This window comes from Rutidosis leptorrhynchoides, chromosome 6 (assembly GCF_046630445.1).
Source record: "Rutidosis leptorrhynchoides isolate AG116_Rl617_1_P2 chromosome 6, CSIRO_AGI_Rlap_v1, whole genome shotgun sequence".
Taxonomy (NCBI): Eukaryota; Viridiplantae; Streptophyta; class Magnoliopsida; order Asterales; family Asteraceae; genus Rutidosis; species Rutidosis leptorrhynchoides.
Window position 1 is genome coordinate 108,745,013 of NC_092338.1, and position 12,048 is coordinate 108,757,060.

The 12,048-nt window shown below is 33.7% G+C and overlaps 1 protein-coding gene across 1 annotated transcript; it reads right to left on the reverse strand.

The window, feature by feature from the left end:
- Positions 1 to 9,135: 9,135 nt before the first annotated feature.
- Positions 9,136 to 11,723, reverse strand: LOC139852763 (uncharacterized). The gene is made up of 6 exons (XM_071842092.1): positions 11,500 to 11,723; positions 10,746 to 10,815; positions 10,142 to 10,320; positions 9,883 to 9,937; positions 9,477 to 9,545; positions 9,136 to 9,394 (listed from the first exon to the last, which is right to left on the reverse strand). The coding sequence occupies exons 1-5, from the start codon at positions 11,632 to 11,634 to the stop codon at positions 9,529 to 9,531; spliced, it is 456 nt and encodes a 151-aa protein (XP_071698193.1). The 5' UTR covers positions 11,635 to 11,723; the 3' UTR covers positions 9,136 to 9,394; positions 9,477 to 9,528.
- Positions 11,724 to 12,048: the final 325 nt, after the last annotated feature.

Here is a 12,048-nt window from a genome sequence, read left to right on the forward strand (position 1 = left end):
ACCAACCACCAGCTTCAACACCCTACCACCATCCCTTCCGACCATCCATTCAACATCTTCTCCGGCCTATCTTCTGGCGGACGACGATGTAATCTCAATGTCGAAGCCAAACGGCTTTTCGTTTTCAAAGTCGAGTGATATTCGTGTAACTTCGTTCCTGATCTTCAATTTTCCGGATACATGGTCTCGTGATGATTGCCGAAGAGTTTTCGAGAATTACGGGACTCTCAAAGACGTGTACTTTGCACGTAAGAGATTGTCGAGTGGCCAACGATTCGGGTATGTCGGTTTTGAAGGCATTTCAGATATTGATTCTTTTGCAAGAGTGTTAAACACCATTCAAGTCAATGGAAGATGGATTCGTGCTTACAAAGCTTTGGAGAGGAATATAGTTAAACATTCATCGAGTAAGAATCGAGATTTCAAACTGAATATTGAAGGGTTCGAAGACTTCCCACCGGCTCCCTGGAATCATCAGGGATCATCGAAACCATCAAGATGGGAAGGGAAGAGCTTTGCAGAATCACTTGCAGGGTTTAACCATAACCCCAAGATGTCGCAGATTCCTAATTCTAATCTCATCGAGATAAAAGTCGGGGGTAAATGGATAGTTTTCGATCTACCTGATTCGGTAAGCAATCATAACCTCGTTTTTAGCTTCAACAATGACCGACTATCTTGGACTCTGGTTGAAGTGAACAAGCTTAAAGTCGATATCGCTGATGGAGGTTTTCAATCGGAAACGACCATAGATAAATCGGGTAATAATGAACTGTTGGGTGAGGGTAAGGAGTCGTCAAGTGAGAATATGGAATCATTAAATATGGATGAGAGTAATCGATCATTTGTTGAAGAAAACAAACGAAATCCTGTTGATGAACAAAGTAATTGTGTACCTGCAGAGGGTTTTGATGAGGTGGAAGAAGGTGAGATCAGGCCACCTGAAATCAATGATTATAGGGCTCCGTCCGACGATCCTCCGGCACCGGTATCCACACCGGAAGCAGACGTCGTTCAGATGTCGGATGAAGTTCAAAAGCCGAGGGACAAGGTTACGTCTTCCAAGGTGGGCTGTGTTAGTTCCGAGGATGATAACTGCACGCGTGATTCTAGTCCCTTGCAAGTCCCGATGAAAATTCAAAATCATGTCGGGCCAGATCAAACATTTGGGCCAGATTGTTCATTTGCTTCTGAAATGGACAAATTTTCTTTAAATGGGCCGGGCCTGGGTGAATGTGACGAGAATGCTCCTAGCTCATACGAAAAAGATTGTGTCGTGGCCTCTAATTTATCTCATACCGCGGTTGCTCGTTTTCGTGCTAAAGAAAAACAAGTCCATCCTCTGATTAAAAGTCACTTCATTAAGCATGTTTGGGGACGGAGAAATATGAAACGTAGCCGACGTAGGGATAATTTTTGATGGCACGAGAGATATTTTATCGAGAATGTGATGAAAGACTCGGAAGAGGACGATGTTTGTTGCTCATGTTGCTCCTCCTGCGCGTCATCGGATTCGGAAACATAGTTTTATTTAGATAGTCGCGATGCGTTGATTTTAGTGTCCTTGTGCTAGTGTGTTTCCATTAGTTCGAGTCTCTAGTTTTGTTCGTGCGTATAATTGTGCGGATGCGTGTGGTCTTATGTCATATCTAGCTACTTGCTAGTTTGTTTCGTGTACTTTTTATAATTTTAATAAAACTTACTTGCCTTTCAAAAAAAACATATATTATATATAATTATTATTATTTACGTACATTTTTATGTCTGAATATATATATATATATATATATATATATATATATATATATATATATATATATATATATATATATATATATATATAGCACCTCTGTCCCAAATTGATATTTCTGTGTCGACTTTTAAAAATATTTATTTCCTAACTTTGACTTTAAATAATTATTTTTATGTTATATAATATTTGATAAAAAATTATACCAAATAAAGCACATATTACTTGAGAGTGAAATCAAATCGATGAGATCGGTGTTGGCTTCAAGAACTCCTTCTCAAAAAATCATTGGCAACAGTAGCAACATATCATTCTAGTCTGATCGTTGGATGTGAATGAGCTGCTACGTAATTTATTTCTTAGATTTTATAGATTGAAATCTGAAAAAGATGCAAGGGTCATAGATCGAGTGGTGTGCAACTGCTCAAGTAAAGTGATAAGGTGGAACTGGACAAGACAATTAACAGGTCGTGCAGTTGGGGAAGCTCAAAAAATCGTCAACCTGATTGATAAGTGCAGATTCGACGCTGAGCATTCAGATGGTTGGAGATGGAATTTGTCGAGTGACGGAATTCTAACAGTATTGAAACTATCATCTCTTATTGGAGGGAAATTAAACGTCCCCCAGACTTCGTCCCAGGAAACTCTTTACAATATTCTTGTCCCAAAGAAGATCGAGGTGTTCGTGTGGCGGGCAATGAACAAACGGCTACCGGAGAGGATTGAAGTAGACAAAAGGGGTATCAATTTACATATCGTACGTTGTCCCATTTGTGATGATGGTCTAGAAACTATTGAGAACTCCCTAATCTTTTACAAACAATCAATGGATGTTTGGGAGCGTGTCTTCAAGTGGTGGAATCTTGGTAGTTTTGGGAACTTAATAATGAACAAAATTCTTAAAGGTAATTCTCGAAAACCGATGTCATTCAAAGGGAAAAATTGTGGCAAGAAGTGGAATGGATTTCGGCATAATACTTTGGGCAAATCGGAATAATGTGGTATTTAAAGGTAAATCGTGTACCGCATCGGTTATTTTGAATAAGATTCAAGTAAAATCCTTTGAATGGATATCACACCAAATAAAAGATAAGAAGACCGATTGGCAAACGTGGCTCACGAGTTCTGGTTGTTACTCGGTTTGATTTCATGCAAGTGGATGACAACTCGGCAGCTTAAGGCATCATTCATCATTTGTTTTGTGCCTGGAAGTTTTTGTGTTTCTCATTGATCTCGTGTTGCAATAGTTTGTGTGTTGTATTGTTTGTGACATCTCTTATGTCATATTGTGATGTATTCTGTTTGTTTCGGTGTTAATAAGATGTAATTTCAAATAAATAGAAAGCACGTATTACATATCAAATATAATATATTCATATAATTTGCATCAAATTCAAATATTATATAATACAAAAAAAATTATTTAAAGTAAAAGTTTAGAAAATATTTTTAAATGTCAAGACGTGACTAGTAATTTAAGACGGATGAAGTATATAACTTTAGTAGTATATATTAACACATATACGAAGACATATATACATAAATTAAACAAAATTCATCTACACCACATCACATGATAAACACATATCTACACACATACATAGCAAATAATTGTTATATAGGGTATCTTTGGATGCGAGCTTCTTGAAGCTTTTAAAAGTTTCAACCTTCTAGCTTTTATGGAAAAACGAATATCTAATAAAAAACTTGTTTGATTAAGAGAGCTTAAAAAATTTAAACAAAGGGAAACGTAAAAGTTAAAACCTACTTGAATTAACATTTAAGAAAATCTCATATCTTTTCGTCATTTTACTCTTTATTTTAACAGTTTCTATCAAACATCAAAATGCATATGAAAAGCTAACAACCACCCGCTTCCATGTACCAACTTCCAGCTAATAGCTACAAGATACCGGCTATTACCTACTAGTTATATACTAACTTGTTAAACATATCTATATGACCATTTGTTATGGTAAATGAGATTGTTTTAGTGTTGTGGTATTGTATGAGTGATTTATGTTAACGTGATATTATTGTGAGATGGAGGAGGTGTTGTGGTAAATGCCGAGTTGTAGTGTTGTGGAGTGTTGTGAGTAATGTGGTATAATATAATTACTTGATAATTAAAAGGTAGATAAAAAATGAAATTAACAATTTTAGAACAAAACAAATTAAATTGGGGTCGTTATTGAGCCCATGGAGCGCCTTAGAACGTTCACAACGATGATGACCCATAAGGATGTGGCCCTTTTCCAAGCTGTGGGACAACAAAATTGGTTGTTGTCCATGTTAACATACACCTTTACAAACTTGTTTTCATTTTTACTATTTGTTGAAACATACACAATATACTCGAATATAAATATAAATACTACATATAATATAAAGTGAATAAAAAGAAAAAACAAAAACTCATGGAGACTACATTTTGAAGTTCTACTTATTCATTCATAACGCATGTCATGGCTATATATAGCCAAATAAAAACAAAGATATGGCAACCATGTACTCCACACATTACCATTTGCTCCACGTATTTTAACCGATGACTAACTCCCACTTCTCCTTATAATTCGGTAACTATCTCATACTCTTCAAACTACCCCTTACTAATTAAACATTAATCAATCTATCAAATATATAATACTAATTAAATCCTAACATTCAAAATTACTGAACATTCACCCACGTAATTTTGATACAAGCCTCTTTCGATCATGCGGTCACGTCCTTCACCAAAACGGCGTTGATATTCTTTCTTTGATTGCATAAAGTTTCAATCGACCCTTTCTTTCTTCTTAGGTAAATTGCCAGTCTCGTTTACCTTTTTACAGTCTTCGGTCTTTCTCGGTCTAGACTTTCTTCGGTCTTTAGTCTAGACTTTCTACAGTCTTGGTTTTTCTCGGACAACCAAAACATGGTTGTCTTCTTCGGTCTCGATCTACTTTCTTTCTCAGTGTAGGCGCGTTTTTTGGTCTAGGTGCCTTTTTCGATGTAGGTGCTTTCTCGGTCTTTTGCACCTTGTTGGTATTCTTTCTTTATTTCTTTCTTTCTTTCTTTCTGTCTTTCTTTCTTTTTTTCTTTCGATCTTCTTCTTGATCACCGGTGGTGATCATCTTTCTTTCTTCTTGTTTTCTTTCTTTCAAAGAACTAGGATCTTGCTACTCTGATACCAATTGTTGGAACATACATCTTTACAAACTTGCTTTCATTTTACTATTTTTTGAAACATACACAATATACTCAAATATAAATACTATGTATAATATAAAGTGAGTATAAAGGAAAAACAAAAACTCATGGAGACTACATTTTGAAGTTCTCTATATTCATTCATCATGCATGTCAATGATATATATAGCCAAATAAAAATAAAGATATAGCAACCATGTACTTCACGTACATTAACATTTGTTCCACCTATTTTTACCAATGACTAACTCCCACTTCTCCTTATAATTCGGTCAACTATCTCATACTTTTCAAACTACCACTTACTAATTAAACATTAATTAATCTAACAAATAACTAAGGACGTTTTTCTCTCTCTACAATGAATCCTTTCAACTTTCAAAAACATCAAACGTGCAACCAAAACAAAAATCAAACAAAAAATCATTCAAATTTCTTTCCAACTTTCCCAAATTCAATCCCCATCAAACAACAACCTCCTTTCCACCATCATCGCCAACTCCCTGTTTTCTCAAAAAAAATCGACTATTTTTTAGGTGGTTTATCTAAATATACCAACCAAGATACCATTTTCAACCTTTTCTATGATTTTGGCACAATCAAAGGGATTTCTTGGAAGCAAGATCGTCCGTTTGCTTTCGTGAGATTTGAGAAGGTAGCTCAATCAAACAAAGATATTTCCTCCATGATGGCAAGGTAATTAACAATAGAACTCTTTATGTTAGTTATGCTAAAAAAGATTTGAATACCCCTTTTAAACCTACTGTTCAACACCCTGGTAATCAGTCTGCTCCTAACTCAAATCGGTTCCATCAACCCAATAATATCAGTAAGATCATTCTTGATCCCAATATAGAAACGGGTAACAGCCTACATTTAACCGCCCTTATCATCGACAAAAACCCCCATCGATGCCTTTAAATTATTCAAGTGGTTAAAAAGTAGGTTCATTTCCATCGTTTCGATCTCTGCTTGGGGACCTTTTGGTTACATAGTGCAATGTAGTGATTCTGAAAGTTTTAAAAGACTGAACATGGGGCCTACTTTGAACGATCTAAATTTCTTAGAAGTAATTCCAATGTCTAAAAGGCAAAACAAATTCTCTAGGATCACGAAATTGAGAATAGAAGGGATCCCCTTTGATTGTGTCTCACCAAATAGCACCGACGATGTAGCCAATTCTTATGGTAGAGTCATACACATTGATAGTAATTCTTATAATCTCAAAAGAACCGACATGCTACTCGCATTGATTGAGGTCAGTGATCCGGGTCCAATCAGGGGTTACTCTAAGGCTACAGTGGCAAATTGTGTTTGTAATATTTGGGTTGATGAGGTGTGCATTGTGGACCCTATCGTGAGCATCAATGATGAAACTATTGATGAATATAATGAGGGTCTTCGCTTGTTTATGCAATCTATGGAAAATAACTCTCCTGAAAAAAGTATTATAAATGTTCCGGTGACAGAAAATAAACCGGACCCGGTGACTGTCGATCAATTGGAAGAAGGTGAACTCGTTATAGACGTTACAGGTGAGATGGGTGATTCAAAATTCAAAACCCCTACTAAACCTACTAACCTCGATAATATAATAGAGCCATCCTTTATACACATCTCAATGGAAAAAGTCAAAAAGGCAGTTGTGTTTGAGAAAGAGAAAGCTGCACAAGAGATAAGGAAATCTTTATTTTCTCCAAAAAGCACACCTAAAGTACAATCTAAAGCTGAATTTGGGCAAAGGTCAGCTTCAACTAGCCACTCCACTCCTCAACACTTGACTTTTAATTTAGATGCAAAAGACTATTCTATCCTTGGTCATTTATCCCCAAAAATCCTTCCCATTTCATCTAAAGATGTGAAATATGCAGACACCATTTCTTTTATCAAAAATAAGGGTGACACCTTTGCTTCAAAAGTATCATCTTCCAACATCAACCTTGGTTCAGAGCAATGTCTTGATAATAATTGTAAGGCTTCTCAAAATCCCTCTCATAACCCCTCTCAAAACCCCACTCAAAACCCTTCCACTTCCAATCTACATTCTGCCTTACCCTCTGTTTTCAGTCACTCACCTGCTGCAGCAAAACCACATCATATAGATCAATGCCTTGGAAAATCCTGCAAGAAAGTATGCCAAGAAATTAAAGCTAGATGTTTACCGGTAGAAAATAATAAACAACCTTTAGTTCTTAACAAAAAAGGAGGTTTTAAGAAAGCGTCCAAAGATAAATCCAACAGTTGGGTGGACGAGGTTCCAAACTTAAGCGACTTTTTTGACTCCAACAGTTGGGTGGACGAGGTTCCAAACTTAAGCGACTTTTTTGACACCACCAGCGAGATTAACCACGTTGTAGGCACCTCGGCGAAAGTTAAAAACAACAACACAAACGGTCAACAATTTGCTTCAAGAAAATTATCTTATAAAGAAGAATTGTACAATTTTGGAGTGTTAATGGATAATATGACGGATGATGATACACCTATTAAGCATAAATCATGAGGCCGTTTCCAACCATTTCCTCGGAATCTAATTTCTACAATTTTCTTTCAATTAAGTTTCAATTTTCAGTCATGTTTATCAACATCAATCATCTCTTTCATATTTTTCTGTCTATTTTACCTTTTCAATTCCTGGACTCAAGTCAATTTTGGCATAACCCTGATTTCAAGCTTCTCATTCTTTGTCTCTCGTATCCTTTCTTCTCACTTTCATGTATTCATTCTTCAAGGTTTCTCTATCACAAGCAAGCTGAAATCGAGTGGTATGGGTGTCTTCGAGATTCATCTGATGTCGTTTTTCTTTCAAGCCACATTGGTGTGCTCTTAGGGTTTTAGATGCCCTGAATTAATTTTGGGAAGACTTTATCGTACAAGCCGATCATCTTCTTCATAGGCGTTTGGACCCGTTGATGGTTGGTGCAAGGTGGGCTCAGGCCCTTTAATGTCGTTGGGCCTCATTTAGGCTCCTAGTTCAGTTTATGTTGATGCATCTTGGGCTCCTAAGGCAGTCTTTGTTGGGCTTAGTGTATCATTTAGGTTTTTTGCCCGACGTGCTTTTATTTCTGTCATTTTTTTGGGCTCTCAAGCCTCTTCCAATGTAATATGTTGTTTTTTCTTCATCGTTCCGATGAAGGTTTAATATATATATATATATTTGTTTTTCGCCGTAAAAAAAAAATTTTTTTTGATAGTAACTAAATCCTAACATTCAAAATTACCCAACAGTCAGTCCATGGGTGTGTAGTCTAATCAAGTTAAAACATATCAGTTTAATAATGTAAGCGATACTCTATTAAAAATTAATAGATTAATTATATCAGATGAAGAAATTTTTATATTCTGCATATCCGATGGAATGTATACAATTTCATTGAAATTTAGAATGTTGATTAAAAAGAATCCTTTTTTTTGTTAATATCATTCCCTAATATTTTGTAATCTTATTTTTGTTTCATATTTTTGTTTTGTGTTATACTATATAAAATTTAAAAATATAGTACTGGGATAGTAGGATAATAGATTTTTATAATAGTTATAGATATTGTAATCTTTTATTACTAATATACTTATCAACGTTATTAGTTTCATATCGTATATAACATTGTAAAACATATTAGTGACATACAAATGATTAAAATCTGATGTAATGCTTCTCCTCTCCATACATTAATTCGAATATATGACTCATATATCTTTCTTTCTTAAAAACGATGTAAAACGAACTGTGCAAACTTTATAAAAGATAGTACTCCAATAAATATCTTATCATGTTTTCCTTATCTGTTTATATTCTTTTCGTTTGGAATCATACTTATTAAGTGATAATAGTACTCGATCACACACTTTGTGTTACCAAATATAAATATAGGTACTCAACAACCATAAGCTATTACGTTTTTTGGGTTGTATTTTTTGGCTTTGTTTAGATTCCTGGGGTGTTTAGATTCCTTCTATATTGATTGTATTCGTTGATCGTCTGATCCATTAATATTATTACGTTTTTTCCATTAGAAAAACAACCAACATATGCTAATTTATTTGTATCAGCTTTCATAATTTATTTTGGGTTGACTTTTTTTTTTTTTCTAAACTTTTTTCATCGTGTATGTATTATAACACAAAAAGTTATTTTCAGTTAAAGTTACAAAAAAAATCAATTTAAGACTATTAAATTGAAACGGATCGAATAATATTTACAAAAACTTTAATTTAAGATGCGGTAAAACGCACATGGACACAACTTAAACAACTTCTCAAACATTACATAGTTAATTTACAGGCAACTAACTATAAACTACAAGTTTCAAGTCACACAAGCGTACGTGCTCCTTCAGCTCAAAGGAGCACGTATATTAATTATTCTACGCAAATTAAAACTACACTATACGTACACACTCTTTCTCCAATATCAAGCTGTCGATCTTTCCGTCTAGCTCTAAAACAAACCTGCAGATACATATATTATCAGATTATCTAGTAGAATTACTATAAGTTTCACAATCCTAAACTGAAAATTATCATAGCTTACCAAATAAACTAAGGTATCAATTGTGTTTGACATATAGATGGTGTGCGTGATCTTAGTAATAAAGCGATCCTGTAAACAAAAAAACGCTAACATAAATTAACAATGTTGACGATACGTACGTTGTAGCTTAGTTAGGGGCGGATTTGAGGGCGTGCAACACGCACATTTGCACATGGCACATAATCCAAAGGGGCATATAATCTAAAAATGTGCAGTACTTGCGAAAAATAATGTTATGATTGATGTTGGTAGTGAACCTAATTTTTTAGTATTTAATGAACTTATTTTTATACGTATTTAAAACTTTTGTGCACAAATGCCTATTTTTTATTAATTGAGCAGTCTATATAAAAAATTGGAGTTGACAGGAACGGCTCTAAGCTTAGTCTTTAATTTACGGTTTTACCTTGCCACCAATTACCCCTTGAAGCGCGCCCGTCATCTTCTCCATCTTTATTGTACTGCAACACGATACAGTTCGAGCATATATAATTAATTTGTGACACATACATACTGAATCTTTTATGTTCAAATTTTAATAATTAGGGTTTTCTTTAAATTAAAAGTATTACTTCAGTTTACATGATATATTATTACTAACTCTATAATTATTACTTAAAACTCTAGCATATATTAGACTTTGGAATAAATTTTTTAGAGTTTACAGTTGATGGGTAGTGTCCAGGAGTGTTGTTGGTGGCATGAGGACTGGGGTAGATATCTTGACCACCGTAGTAGATCGACGAGCTGAGGTGGCATGGGTGTGATGTATCCTGATCGTAAAACGCACTCATATCCATATTTGGCTTCTTACTGATCTTGTCATCGAATTTGTTCCCAGTATCTGGAACAAAAAAAAAATCATATATGATACTGATTTGATGCTATGTATAAAAACCCACAAAGCATCTAGTTTTTTTAAGGTTGTTTGGACATTAGAAACATTGAGTTTTTCAATTCACAGCATTAAGTCCACCATGTCTTTAAGCCAGTAATGTAACACAATTTTTAATTGTTAATTAAGGGGAAAAAAGATCTTGTAAATATTTAATTATCAATTCAATCGTTTAAACATTAGAAATTATCATACTCCTATAAGTTAAGAATTAAATAGAAGTTAAACCGCATAACAACAGTATTATGTAGATTAATTAACAACCACTCTAAAATTAATAATTAAAAATATATGTACTATACTTTTATGCATGTTAATAAATAAAAGACAATTTAAAAAAAAAAAAAAAATATATCTTTATGAATATTGATCACCTGATTTTGTCGCACAATAATCATGGTTCTTCTGGATAAATTCGGAGCTAATATAGTCATTCCCATAAGCCTGAATTCATTAAGAAAACAACATAGGTATATTACTTGATACAATAATTATGGATACATATACATATCACCAGTCAACATAGAAACCTTTTTTTGTGCTTAACAATTTAAGCCAAACATGTAATTGGTCAAAAATGAAAACATAACTAATTAATACTCCGTATAAGACTTCAATTTTCACCGCTAAAATATTATAACTACCGATTAAAGTCTTTTATATTGGTTAAACAACATAATAAACACTTGGCAACAAAAAAAATATGTATCAATGGATGCCAAGTATCAAAAAGCTAGCTTGATACCCTAATTCAAAACTAGAAAAGGTTCATAAAATGACAAAACAATTTCAATCAAGGTACACAACTACCATTTGACTAGAACAACTGAAAAACGACAATTTAATAAATTGACAGATTTTACCTACAACGTTATCTAACTACGACTAACTTCTCTCTATTTTTTAATAATATTTATATTTATACTTATTTTATATTTTATAAACAACTCCGTAATAAAGTTAACTCAAGGCATAGCCTAGTGATGTTATCAGATTCCCATCCAGCCCATCGATCTTTGACTAATAGCTAAGCAAAGTTATGAAGAAAAAAAATTTAGCAAGAGCACGAAAAATAAATGTAATATTAAAACAAAATAATCACAAATAAATTAGCTTTTAGGCACATACCTTTGAAGGAGGTGGGAAAATTGAATTAAAAAGACCAGAAGATGATGAAGAAGCAGATGATGATGATTCCTTTGATCCAAAAAGCTCATTAGTGAAAGAAGATGAAGATGAACTTGATTGTTTTTTACCTTCCATTTAGTATATTATTATAATTATAATTATAAATTATAATGTTTTATTTAATTATGAAAAATTAAAACAGAAATTAGAGAGAGAACACGTGAAAAGGAGGGAGGGGGAACTGCAACCGTTTCCACCGTTGATTATTTATAGGAGTCGCAATGTACAAGTTTTAAGTTTAGATGTACAAGTAAACATTAAACATTGAAAATAAAAGAAAATACTCGGTAACTAGATAAAATAAAATAGAGCCCTACATTTAAGAATATCAAATATAATTTAATTATAGTCAAAATTGTCCATTTCGTTCATATATATTTCACTTTTTACCCGTTTAATCTATGTGTTTCATTTTTCTTGCATTTTTCATCCTTAAAAGCATTTTAAAGTCCCAATTTCATCTCTCACCCTAACGAGGGTTAACTGAAT

Excerpts from the sequence above, each read along its gene's own strand:
- LOC139852763 (XM_071842092.1), bottom strand. The coding sequence starts at position 11,634 with ATGGAAGGTAAAAAACAATCAAGTTCATCTTCATCTTCTTTCACTAAT. Across the intron at positions 10,321-10,745 it reads TTATTGTGCGACAAAATCAG|ATACTGGGAACAAATTCGAT; the intron begins GTGATCAATATT and ends TTTTTGTTCCAG. Across the intron at positions 9,938-10,141 it reads CTGGACACTACCCATCAACT|TACAATAAAGATGGAGAAGA; the intron begins GTAAACTCTAAA and ends ATCGTGTTGCAG.